This window comes from Oryx dammah, unplaced genomic scaffold, assembly GCF_014754425.2.
Source record: "Oryx dammah isolate SB20612 unplaced genomic scaffold, SCBI_Odam_1.1 HiC_scaffold_2, whole genome shotgun sequence".
NCBI classification, from domain to species: domain Eukaryota; kingdom Metazoa; phylum Chordata; class Mammalia; order Artiodactyla; family Bovidae; genus Oryx; species Oryx dammah.
In genome coordinates, this window is record NW_024070186.1 from 179564412 (window position 1) to 179578541 (window position 14130).

The window sequence follows — 14130 nt, forward strand, 5'->3', positions numbered from 1 at the left end:
TACCATCTGCAGTGATTTTGGAGCCCAAGAAAATAATATCCGTTACTGTTTCCATTGTTTCTCCATCTATTTGAAGGGATGGGATTGGATGCCATGATCTTAGTTTTTTGAATATTGAATTTTAAGCCACCTTTTTCACTCTCCTCTTTCACCTTTGTCAAAAGGCTCTTTAGTTCCTCTTCACTTTCTGCCATAAGGGTGGTGTCATCTGCATATCTCAGGTTATTGATGTTTCTCCTGGCAATCTTGATTCTAGCTTGTGTTTCATCCTGCCCAGCATTTCGCATGATGGACTCTGCATATAAGTTAAATAAACAGGGTGACAATATAGAGCCTTGAGGTATTCCTTTCACAATTTGGAACCAGTCTGTTGTTCCATGTCCGGTTCTAATTGTTGCTTCTTGACCTGCATACAGGTTTCTCAGGAGGCAGGTCAGGTGGTTTGGTATTCCCATCTCTTGAAGAATTTTCCACAGTTTGTGGAAATACATACATGCACACATACGTGCACACATGTGTACACATATGCACACACATATATGCACACAGGCCTCTGCTTCATGGGTCCTGAGTAAGGAATCAGGAATGATCATTTTATTCATGATCTTTTATTATAAGTGTTAAATTTCCCAAATAAAAAGAGAGAAGACATTTCCCATTTGCAGGGAGTCAGAGAGATTAACAGGTATCTGAGCCTCTGGTCAATACGATGTCTGAAGACAATGACCACACTGTTCTCAAAAGATACCAAAAATGAGCTCTGCGTTATATATTCAGTGAATTCATTAGAACAGTTCTCCGTCCAGCGCTGCACCAAACAGAGGAGCCATCATTGAGCTTGTCTTCACCCTCAAGGAGCCTGTAATCTAGTGCAGCGTTTCCTAAAATGTGAACAACAGGTGCACCATCATTTCTCAGTTGTGCACAGACACAACATTGAATAACATCACATTACATCGTGGGAATATTCCCTTTCCTATTCTCAGTTAGTCCTCTTGGTTACATAAAAGAAAGTCACAGTTTGCTACTAAGATGCCTTTACCGGTTTTTAGCACTGACTAATCCTGGTGGGCTACAGTCCACGGGGTGGCAAAGAGTCAGACATGACTGAGCGACTTAAAAAAAAAAAAAATCTGTGTTTAACAAAGAGAATGCAAGCTTCAGGGTAAGTAAATTTGGTAGTCTGGAGAACCTAGATCGAATTTAATAACTTTCTTAAAATTTTCATATTATTTGTATGGTTCTTTTCTATATAAAGCAAGTGATACTGGTTTTCCACGTAAAGTTGTAAATACATATATATACATGTGTCATATTAATATATAATAATTGGTTAAATAATAAAATATATAATCATATATATATAAGGTAAAGAAGAAGTCAGTATAAGGTAAAATATTGAGTAAATACCAGTGCAGGTGTAGTGGACATAGAGATGGCTACGAAAGAAGTACTTACTCAGTGACTGAATATTTTCTTTACAGCTTTTACTGAAATTGTTGCAATATTGCTTCTGTTTTATGTTTTGGATTTTTGGCCATGAGGCTTGTGGGATCTTAGCTCCCCATGCCCCGTGCATTGGAAGGTGAAGTCTTAACCACTGGACCACCAGGGAAGTCCCGCAATGATTGAACTTTAAGAAATGCTGGTCAAATGGTCTTTATCATGAGTGATGCTGGGCTCAAAAAGAAAAAAAAAAAACAGTTGGAATATAGCAGCTCACCTAAGTATGCCTGCTTTTGCATACTTATATCCATTTCTTTGCTCATATGCTTGGATGACCCTTCTCCAGGTCAAGAAGGAAAGGGCAGTTGTGGAACTTTCTTTGCTTTCTTCACTCAGGAGAATGATGTCAATGGAAAGGAGGTGTGGTTAAGAGAAAGGCTTTGGAACAAGTGCATCCGTTAGGTATTGCTGCCTAAGAAGCCACCCATAAAGTTAGTGGCTCACAATGACTACAGTGTATTATTTCTTTTTAAAATTTATTTTTTTTAAACTGAAGTATAGCTGACTTACAACGTTAACTTCTGCTGTACAGCAAAGTGACTCAGTTTTATATATATACAGTATATACAGTATATTATATCTTTGTAAAAGATTAATTAATTTTTTATGCTGCATCTTCACTGCTCCACTTAGGCTTCTCTAGTTGCAGTGAGTGGGGGCTTCTCTTTGTTGCAGTGCACAAGCTTCTCATTGCAGTGGCTTCTCTTGTTTTGGAGCACAAGCTCTAGGCACACAGGCTCCGTAGTTGCAGCTTGTGGGCTCTAGGGTGAGGACTCAGGAGTTGGGGTGCACAGGCTTTCGTTGCTCAGTTCCACAGCATGTGGATTCTTCCCAGACCGGGGATTGAACTCATTTCTCCAGCATCGGCAGGCAGACCCTCACTCACTGTACCACTAGGGAAATCTCAGTGTATTGTTCTAATGATTGCATGGTGTGAGTGGGTGGTTCCTCCCCTGCTCTTTAGCACTTTAGCTCTTTGGCTGCATTTAGCTGTTGGCTGGATGGGCTAGACCCCAAGACGGCCCCATCCACAGATGTGGCTCTGGTGGGGATGGCTAGAAGGCTGGGGCTTCACTCTCTACGTGCCCTTCATCATTTAGTGACCCAGCCCAAGGTTTTTACAAGGCATTTGACTCGAAAGGGCAAAAATGAAAGCTGCCAGGCTGTTGAGCCTTGACCTGGAAGTCACACAATGTCACTTTCACTGCACCATATTGGTCAAAACAAGCCATCAGCCAGTGCGGGTTCTTTATGGGAAGAGTGGAAAAGTCACATTTCAGAGGAACAGGCAGGGTGGTGTCATTGGGAATGGCAGAGTAAAGATCTTTGAAATTTCCTCCAGAGAGCTTTTAAAAAAAAAATTTATTGAAACATGTATAATATCATATAAGAAACAAATCACCAGTCCAGGTTCGATACAGGATGCTTGGGGCTGGTGCACTGGGATAACCCGGAGGGATGGTATGGGGAGGGAGGTGGGAGGGGGGTTCAGGATGGGGAACACGCATATGCCCATGGCGGATTCATGTTGATGTGTGGCAGAACCAATACAATATTGCAAAGTAAAATAAATCAATAAATAAATAAAGCAGTGAAGTGATAAAAAATTTTTTTTAAAAGCTTATAAAAAGAAAAAATAATAATAAAATAAAAATGATTGAATTATTTATTTACTTTATTCGTTTGGGGTTGCGCTGGGTCTTTGCTGCGCACGGGCTTTCCTAGTTGCGGTGAGCAGGGGCTCCTCTTCTTTGCGGTGTTCAGGCTTCTAGTTGTGCCGGCTTCTCTGGTTGCAGAGCGCAGGCTCTAGGGCACGTGGGCTACAGTAGTTGCCGTACGTGGGGTTTGTTGCTCCCCACGTGGAACCTTCTCAGGCCCAGGATCAAACCTGTGTCCCCTGCATTGGCAGACAGATTCGTATCTACCGTACCACCAGGGAAGCCCTCGTGTGTGTGTGTTAAGTCACTGGAGTCGTGTCTGACCTGTGTGACCCGAAGGACTGTAGCCTGCCAGGCTCCTCTGTCCGTGGGATTCTCCAGGCAAGAATACTGGAGTGGTTGCCATTTCCTTCTCCAGGGGATCTTCCTGACCCGGGGATCAAACCCGTGTCTCTCCTGTTTCCTGCATTGGAGGCAGGTTCTTCACGAGGGAAGCCCCCAGGGAGCTTTAATTCAAGAAAAACAACTGAATCGCAATAAGAACAGGAAGCTTTGCCGTGTTTCACCTGGCTCCATTCCCATCCCCTTCTCTTCAGCTCAGCAGTAGTCTTGAAGACCAGTAGGTCAGAACAGGATTGGATCTCGTTCAAAGCCCCATTCTCACATTATTGCCAGTGTTTTACTCTAGAAAGCGCCCTTTGTACAGCTTGTCTTTATTTGATCCGAATCAATGATCACCCAGCATGAGGAGCTTTTTATGCAGCGGTGTTAGTTAAAAAACCATCAATTTGACATTGCAGCTCCCTGAGCTAATAAGGGAATTACAATGGCACATTAAGTAGTATCTATTTAACACAAATAGCAACAGTCCCTAAACTGAACTACAGATTCAACACAATCCCTGTCATAATTCCATCTGCATCACACATCCCCCCCTTTTTTTTTGCAGAAATTGGTAAGGCAATCCTAAAATTCAGATGGAAACACCAGGGACCCAGAATAGCTGAAACAAACTTGAAAAGGAAGAAAAAAGTTGGAGGATTTAGGACTTCTCGACTTCAAAATACTACCAAGCTATAACACTCAAGAGAGTGTGATAGTTACAGATCAATGCAGAGAGTCAGATGAAAACCAGCGACTAGAAAGTCAATGGGAGGTACCACAGTCCGCTCACTAACAGTCCCCTCTCTCTCTTTCTGCCCCCATCATCTGTCTCTATCTGGTTCTGTCCTCCCTTGAGCTGCCTTTTTCTGCAAGTCCTCTTCATTCTCCTCTCAGAGTGGCAGACACGAATGTGCTATTCACCCCACTCCGTATGCCCTTGCTACACACACACTGTCCTGGGTTACATGCCCCCCAGTCTAAGGGACCAGCAAAGATGATTTCCCAGGTCCACATTCCCAGGAGAGAGAATGTAATTGGGCCAACTGGGGCCAGGTACCCAGGTGTGTCTTATGTAATCAATGAAGTCCAGGAATTGGGGTCCTCAAGAACTGTTCTGCTCACTTAGAGTTCTACTAGAAGGGCTCTCTACTTTGCTAAGTGAGAACTGGAGCTGAGGAACAACAACACAGGCTTCCTGATTCTCATCCTGGAGCACTTTCTACAACACCTGTTATCCTCCCTAACCCCTGGGGATGCTGCATACAGTTGTTCAAGTTGTGCACTGCACAACCCTAGTGGGGGGCACAATTTACATTTTAGGCATCCTAGATATGCATATTTGTTATGTCAGTTTCCTAAAGGTGGAAGTAAAAGAGTCTTGGAGAAGAGGTTTTTTCTAATTTGAAAAAAATTGCTAGGTAAAGTAGGGATGGCCCCACTTTCCCCTTTTGTCTTGGTTCCTTTGGAATATGGGAAGAAGGGGAGTGGGAAGAAGCCACCCCAGACCTTGGCTGCAAGATCTGACCTGTCCATTTCCCCACAGGTGGGCGCATCCTTGTTTGCCAGCAATGTTGGAAGCGGACATTTCGTTGGCCTGGCAGGATCAGGTGCTGCTGCGGGTCTTTCTGTAACTGCTTACGAGCTGAATGTAAGTATGTTTCCAGGGCATTGTCAGTTCAAGATTACCAAACAGGTGGATCCTGGGCAGAGGGCAGTTTTATGCATGCTCTGCTCTTCTAAATATAGAGTGGTGCTTTATGAAAAAACAAGCAGGAATCAACAAGGGCACCCCTGGTTAGCAAAAATCAGTTTGATCTGCAAGTCATATTGCAGGCTTCTCCGTGTTTGCTTGATGGGAGTCCGTAAGGCAAATATGTGTGTGAAGAAGGCACGAGTCTCTTCTGTGCAGATGCAGAAGATACAAGGTTTTGTGGGAGTTGGGGGTGGGGGGTATTTCTGTGTATTAGATATCAATTTAGTTCAGTTTCAGTTCTGTCGCTCAGTCGTGTCCGACTCTTTGCGACCCCATGAATCGCAGCACACCAGGCCTCCCTGTCCATCACCATCTCCCAGAGTTCACTCAAACTCACGTCCATCGAGTTGGTGATGCCATCCAGCCTTCTCATCCTCTGTCATCCCCTTTTCCTCCTGCCCCCAATCCCTCCCAGCATCAGAGTCTTTTCCAATGAGTCAACTCTTCGCATGAGGTGGCCAAAGTACTGAAGTTTCAGCTTTAGCATCATTCCTTCCAAAGAACACCCAGGACTGATCTCCTTTAAAATGGACTGGTTGGATCTCCTTGCAGTCCAAGGGACTCTCAAGAGTCTTCTCCAACACCACAGTTCAAAAGCATCAATTCTTCAGCGCTCAGCTTTCTTCACAGTCCAACTCTCACATCCATACATGACCACTGGAAAAACCATACTCTTGACATCAATTGCCCATCACAAAACTTACGTGGTTCCAGGGTTCTTGATCTTTTTGCCACCCCGCAGATACTCAGGAGATAAGACACACTCTCTGTGTAGCAGGCTCATTCAGGATATGATTTTTACTGATTGGGAGGGGATGCACTTATTAATAGTGATCTTCATCTTCATAACAACTCATTTTTTTAATTGCTTACCCTGTGCCATTGACTTAAGTACCCTACATACATCATCATATTATGGGATTCAATTATGGATTAGAACCAAACTGTCAGGATTCAAATCTGGGCTCTAAAACTTACAAGCTGTGTGACTTTGGGCAAATTACTTGACCTCTCTGAGCCTCATGTATAAAACAGAGAAAATAATGGTACCTTCCATATTGGGTCGTTGTGAGGATTAAATGACTTCATGCTTGTAAAGTGTGCACAGGAATGTCTGGAATATAATAAGTGCTCAGTTAGCATCGTCTTATTGATTCCCTTGCAACAACCCAGCGGCGGCGCTTACTCTTTTTGCACAGGTGAGAAAAATGAGTCCCAGAGACCTGTGTAAACTCTCCCAGCATTACCAGCTATTCATCAGCATGGCCTGCCTGACCTCACAGGCTTGTTTTAACCCCTGCCCAAGGAGGGGAGGGAACACAAGGGGACGAAGTGGGATATGCAGGGTTTAGGAGACATAGCCCTGGAGCCACTGCCCCACTTCATTCCCATGTTCTGTTTAAATATGGGGACGTGATGGCCCAGGGAGGGTGAGTTACTCAGTAAGTAAGAGATGGAACCAGAGGCAGACCAGACCAGTTTCCATCCAGACATAAGGAAATCCAAGTTGTCACCACAACATGGGCAGGAGCTGAGTCCTGATTCTGTTTTCTTGGGCAGGGCTTATTTTTCGTGCTGATGTTGTCCTGGATCTTCCTTCCAATCTACATCACTGGTCAGGTGAGTCTGAGGGGGTCCAGGTGCTATGGAGTAGGAACGTCCTTAGGGGGTGTCAGCCCTGCGTTCATCCTCCCAGCAGCATCCCTTTGTCCTGCCAGTGGACATCCGTTACACAGTCCCCAAGAGGTTGCAGCATTGGTGAGCGGTGACACGTGTATTAATTAGGACAATTAGGAACACTGTCCTTAGCAGTTCCCACCTAGTAATGATGGGACATTTTGAGTAATGACATCAAAGATACATACGGGGTATTCAGAGGCTGGAAGAAATGTGAGCTAAAAAAAATTTTTTTTTGAAAGTCAAAACACAAAATCACAGTCTTTTCTGAATGTTTAAGCCATCACAGATTACTGCTTTCAACACAGATGCACACACACACGATTCAGTGATTTTTTTTCTTCCTTTCCACCTAAAACTATAATAATTGAGTTATTTCTGGCTGATGTGATATGTCAAATTTTTTGTTATGAAATAGTAATGCTTTAGACTTTTTGACCAAGGTAGTTTAAAAAATTACTGCTGCTCTTATTGACAGCTTTCTGCCACACATACCCTCTCGACTTAATCCTGTTTTAGATATTCTACTAGGCAGACCAAGAGCACGCAGTATCAGTGTGATTCATCAAGTAATAACTGATTTTAACTTTTATTATGCAAACTAAAAAAATATACAAAGTAGAAAGAACTACTTAATGATCAGAAAAATCATTAAAAAATCACTCTGTACTGGAAGTAGTGCAATCTTATGCAAAGGCAGTGAGGTGGGAATAAATAAATTATCTTGCTTGGAGATAATACTGAGTCTAAAAGCATGGCTTTTGGTCGATGGGGAGCCTGGGTCTGCCCAGCCCCTACATGGACAAAATCTCTGAGGCAGAATAACGCTGACTAGAAGTGAAGATCTCTAGATCGGTGGGTCTTTCTTGAGCATCTTGAATAGGAAAGAGTAAAGGATGGTGGAGATATAGGTCGGTTTAAAGGTAGGGTGGCCAGATATTTTTAGCTGATGGTTTCTATTTTCTCTGAAGTAGAAGATGGTGTCATTTGCTGAGAGTGAGGAAGGAACTTGTGTGGTCGAAGTTTAAGAAGAGGCATGAAGAATTGAAATGATTGCTGTGGTTTGTAATAGAGAAACCTGGGGACTACCACAGTATCACTGATTGGGAGGCTGTTTATCTGTACTGTGAATATCATGCTTTGAAAAGGGCTGAAATTGACCGAGTTGTGCTGCTGTGGAAGGATCTCCAGGCTTGTATTGCTCAATAAAAAATTCCTGTGGCTCCAGACGTTCTTTGGTCAACATTTTATTCAAAGGGGAGATGAAGCTGATGTTAGATAATAAATGCCACAGTGCTGAGGAGCAATAAAAAGCTACCCAATCCATTTCTATTGGGCAATAAAATAAACACAGAAAAGTGATAAGACACAAATGTGGTGCTTAACAAATTACTGTAAAACGAATTCCCAGATTGAGTCACAAAGTGTAATACCCTCCCTCACGTGCCTTTACCAGATATCAATGTCTTCCTTTCTTTGTGAATTTCACTGAACTCACTCCCTTACTTTTCTTTACAGTTTTAATTGTGCACACCTAAAGAATATGGTTTAATTTTCCTTTTTTGGAATGAAATATAGAAATGGAATCATGGGTAACATTCTTTCCTTGCGTGTACCTGGTTAATTTCCATTGCTATGTAGTATCACGGAGTATGATTATACTCCAATATATTTGTCTCTCCTTTTGTTCACAAGCATTTAGGTTGTTCCTAGTGTTAGCCTAGAGGAGAACATGGCAACCCACTCCAGTAGTCTTGCCTGGAGAATCCCCATGGACAGAGGAGCCTGGGGGGCTAAACCGTACATGGGGTCGCAGAGTGAGACATGACGGAGAGACTAAGCACAGCACAGCACAGTGTTAGCCTGTGATGGGCAGTGTTGCTGATAACATTTTTACGGATCACTTATTTTTCTGGTTGTGCTGGGTCTGCTTTGCTGCATGTGGGCTCTCTCTAGTTGCGCTGAGTGGGCCTTGTTCTTCTCTGCAGTGCGTGGGCTTCTCATTGCGGTGTCTTCTCTTGTTGCAGGCCACAGGCTTTAGAGTGCAGGCTTAGTAATTGGGGTGCATAGACTTAGCTGCCTCACGGCATGTGGGGTCTTCCCAGACCACGAACCCATGTCCCCTGTGATGGCAGGTGGATTCTTAACCACTGGACCACCAGGGAAGTCCTGGTAACGTTTTTATACAAGTGCCCTGATGAATATAGACATCATGTTTATGGAGAAAAATCGAACTATAGGTGCAATTTCTGGGTCATTGGATGTGTTTATCAAGTTTGGTTAGACATTGCCAAATTTCTTCCCAGAGTAGCTCTATCAGTTTATACTCCCAGCAGCAGGGCATGCAAATTCCCTTTGCGCCATTGCTCTATGTCCTTGCCAATACTTGGTATTTTCCAGCTTTAAAATTCTTGCTGATTTGGTGACTGTGTAGTTTTCTCCCTGTGCTTTCCATTGGCAATTCTGTTTATATATTTTCTGGCCGTTCAGATGTCCTCTTTGCGAAAAGTAACATGTGTAGGACTTTTGCCAACTTTTCTCTTATGTTCTACAGTTTCTTCTTATTGATGGAAGTTCTTTGTACATTCTGGAAACAAGCTGATTACCTGTATTACAAGTATCTTTGCCCCCTACTCTGTGGTTTGCCTTTTAACTCTTAATGGTATTTTTGGATAAACAGATCTTTTTAAAAGCTATTTTATTCAAGTATGGCTGATTTACAACATTGTGTTCATCTCTGCTGTATAACAAATTGATGCAGTTATACACACACATATATATATTCGTTTTCATATTCCTTTCCATTATGGTTTATCATAGGATGTTGAATGTAGTTCCCTGTGCTATGCAGGAGGACCTTGTTGTTTATCCATCCTACAGATGAGTTTGCATCTGCTAACCCAAATTCCCTCCCCCGCTCCTCACCCTCTTTGCAACCACAAGCCTGTTCTCTGTCTGAGTCTATTTCTGTTTTGTAGATAAGTTCATTTATGTCATATTTTAGATGTCAAATATGTTCTACAATGTTTGTTCTCTCTCTGACTTACTTCACTGAGTATGATCATCTCTAGGTGCATACATGTTGCTGCAAATGGCATTATTTCATTCTTTTTTATGACTGTGTGATATTCCATTGCATACATATATCACATCTTCTTTACCCATTTGTTTGTCGATGAACATCTAGCTTGCTTCCATGTCTTGACTGTTTTAAATAATACTGCTGTGAACATGGGTTGCATGTGTCTTTTTGAATTTTAATTTTTTCTGACATACATGCCCAGGAGTGGGGTTGCTGGATTATACAATAACTCTATGTTTAGTTTTCTAAGGAAACTCCACTTCCTTTGTGGCTCAGCTGGTAAAGAATCTGCCTGCAATGCAGGATACCTGGGTTCGATCCGTGGGTTGGGAAGATCCCCAGGAGAAGGGAAAGGCTACCCACTCCAGTATTCTGGATTGGAGAATTCCATGGACCTCGATTCCATGGGGTCACAAAGAATCGGACACAACTGAGCAACTTTCAGTCACTCAAGGAAACTCCGTGCTGTTTTCCATAGTGAGTGTACCAATTTACATTGCCATCAATCGTGTAAGAGGGTTCTCTTTAACAGATCTTAATTTTAATGTTGTTCCATTGACCACTTTTCCTTAATTACTGCCTTTTATATCTTATTTTAAAAATATTTTCCTATTCAAAGGTCAGAAAGATATTCTCCTATATTACCATCTAGAACTTTTCATTTTTAAGTAAATTACCCACCTAGGATTGACTTTTGCATACCATGTTTTGAGACTAGGATAATGCTAATTTTATCCAGGAAGAAAATTACAGACCAATTTTACTTTTGAATATGGAAAATGACTCCTACTCTTTAGAGATCCACCCTACTCTCCATCCACAGTATACTCCTGTCAGCTCATTCATTTATTCGTTCTTTGAAGAAGGATTTATTGAGCTGTATGAGAACTGTATTCCAGACAGTATTTAACAGTTCCTCATCCTCATCAGGCTCTCTGCATCCCCAGCCTAATGCAAAACGTTTCCCTCTTCTTGTAAAGTTTTCCTTTTCCTTTATGGTTTGGTTAGCTCCTATCATCTGTCCAGTTCCTACTTTAAGCAACTCTTCCTCCAGGAAGCCCTGTCTGGAGGGCTAACCTTTCTGGTTAAGTCTCCTTCATTTGCCATCGTGGCTGTTTTGTATTTGCTTGTGTGATTATCAAATTAATACACCTCTCCCATTAGACTGTGTCTCTCCCACTATACGTTCTCAACAGTAGCAGTGGTGACATTTGGGGCAGGCTAATTCTCTTTTTAAAAATATCTATTTATTTGACTGTGTTGGTCTTAGTTGCTACACATGGGATCTAGTTCCCTGACCAGAGATTGAACCCAGGCCCCCTGCATTGAGAACACAGAGTCTTGGCTAATGGAACACCAGGGAAGTCCCTGGACTGGGATAATTCTTTGCTATGTGTGTGTATACGCATGTGTGAGGGGTGGTCTGTGCATTTTAGGATGTTTTTTCAGCATCCCCTATCTCTATCCACTAGATGACAATTAGTGTTACTTAGTGTTATTCGCTCAGTCGTGCCCGACTCTTTGCGATCCCATGGACTGCAGCCCACCAGGCTCCTCTGTCCATGAGATTTTCCAGGCAAGGATACTCGAGTGGGATTGCCACTTTCTTCTCCAGGGGATCTTCCCAACCCAGGGATCGAACCCGGGTCTCCTGCACTGCAGGCAGATTTTTTACTGGCTGAGTTACAACTAGATGACAACGCTGCTGCTGCTGCTGCTGCTAAGTCACTTCAGTCATGTCCAACTCTGTGCGACCCCATAGTCGGCAGCCCACCAGGCTCCGCCGTCCCTGGGATTCTCCAGGCAAGAACACTGGAGTGGGTTGCCATTTCCTTCTCCAATGCATGAAAGTGAAAAGTGAAAGTGAAGTCCCTCAGTAAGTGTCCGACTCTTCGTGACTCCATGGACTGCAGTCTACCAGGCTCCTCCGTCCATGGGATTTTCCAAGCAAGAGTACTGGAGTGGGTTTAGCACCCTTCAAATTGTGGCAGCCACAGCGTCTCCAGACAGTGCCAAATGTTCCCTGGGGAGATATGAAATCTTCTTCCTTCCACTGAGAGCCACTGCATTAGACTATATGTCTCTCCCATTAGATCGTAAGCTTCAAGAGGGCAGGAACCAGTTTTGGTTTCTCTCAGTGTCTAGAATAAGGTCTGGGGACTTCCTTGGTGGTCCAGTGGTTAAGAATCTGCTTGCCAGTGCAGAGGATATGGGTTTGATCCCTGGTCGAGGAAGATGCCAGACGCCGCGGGGCAACTAAGCCTGTGGGCCACAACTACTAAGCCTGCACGCTTAGAGATCATACACTGCAACAAGATGCCGCTGCAATCAAAATCCTGCGCATGCGGCAGTAGAGGCCCAGGGCAGCCAAAAGTAAATCAACAGTCTCCGATACATAGTGGACACTTGAAAAATATTTGTTGAAGCTACTCAGTAGCAGGGTCCATGATTTCAGAAGGAATCAAAAGGCAGGATGAGCTGACATTCAAAAGAAGAGGCACCATTTAGGGACTAAAAATCTCAGTCAAGTGCCAAAGCCAGGGTCATCAGGCTGAGCAAATGAGATGGTGGCATTGATGAAAACTTTGGGGAGTGGAGGTGAATGGAATCCTGGAGGTGATGAGGTTTGGATGCTGGCCAGAGAAATGAGTTGTTGAGGTGGAAATGCCTGTCTGTTGTTGGGGCTAAGACACTGTACAAGGTGTCTCATGTAGGTTCTCTGCACTGTCCTTGAAACTGCTTCCAGACTGGGGGAAAGCCTAGAAAGAGGGCAAGACCACAAAGGTGCTGAAATTCTCATTGGCTGCTGAACAGGGTTCTGGGGAGGGTTGGGGTGAGCAGAAGTTGCTATGGCTGATGGCATGGCTTTCCAAGGAAGACGGAGGGGTTTCCCATGAGGACAGAGTGTGGCGGTCTGGATCTGATTCAAGGGAGAGTAAGACAGACGCTGACGTCCCCTTGCCACTCTCCATCCTCAGGAGATGAGGAGCCCCCAGAGCATGGAGCTCAGGAGGTCCTCTCTCAGGGCAGCTGCCATTGGCTGTGTTTATTTCCTGTTAACGTTCACCCAGCAACACTCATAGGGTGGTTCCTGTGTCAACAGTCATTCACATCTCTGTCTCTCAACCTTGTTTTCTGGCAAATTGCCTTCCCAGCCACTTTACGATAAACAGCCTGGGCTCTGCCTCCCATCTGTCAGCTAGCGCCACATTTCTCCCCAGAGTCTGATTTCTAGATACCAGTGCCACTCACTTTCTGATGACTTTCATGCCTCCTTCCTCTCTTAGCTTATTAGAAACTTCCTGCATGTAGCAGGCTGTGAAGCTCTCTGTAGATCGAAATGGAGGTCAATTGATAATAAAGGCTGTCAGCCAAGGATAGGAATGTCTCTCTCCAGCAAGACCAGCTGATGGTTGTCATTCACAGACCAGGGAGCGATGCCGCTTGAGCATCCTTGGTCCACTTATCTGAATGGGCCGAAGCTTTCATGCTCTCTCTCTAATTAGCTTGACACCATCACCAGAGGGCTTCCCAGGTGGCTCAGTAGTAAAGAATCCGCCTGCCAAGCAGGAGATGTCGGTTTGCTCCCTGAGTCAGGAAGATCCCCTGGAGAAGGAGATGGCAACCCACTCCAGTATTCTTGCTTGGGAAATTCCATGGACAGAGGAGTCTGTTGGGCTACAGTCCATGGGGTCGCAAAAGAGTCGGACACCACTTAGCGACTAATGAACACCAACAAACTGTCAGCAAGAGTGTGTCCATTCAGTACGGTTTGATTGAATCCCTCTGTGTGTTATTCCCTGATAGTGTCAGACTTTGGTGCCATGTGCTTCAGGAAAAACCCGTTTGCCTTGCAACAAATCAGAAGGTTGAGACAAGACATTCACCGGGGTCAGAATCCCTTTCAGGGATGGGGCAGGGAAGAGATACTTTTCAAGTTTTTAAATTTTTAAGGTGTTCATTTATTTACTTCTATGGGCTTCCTCGTGGCTCAGTCGGTAGAGAATCTGCCTGCAAGGCGGGAGACCTGGGTTTGGGTTGGGAAGATCCCCTGGAGGAGGGCATGGCAA

General features: G+C 43.9%; 1 protein-coding gene across 1 annotated transcript in view; it reads left to right on the plus strand.

The window, feature by feature from the left end:
- The window catches only part of SLC5A11 (solute carrier family 5 member 11), a 59515-nt gene that overhangs the window by 14403 nt on the left and 30982 nt on the right, over positions 1-14130 (plus strand). Inside the window, exons 4-5 of the mRNA XM_040258050.1 lie at positions 5092-5196; positions 6862-6921. Coding sequence (XP_040113984.1) covers positions 5092-5196; positions 6862-6921 — 165 coding nt within the window. The remainder of the gene's footprint in view (positions 1-5091; positions 5197-6861; positions 6922-14130) is intronic.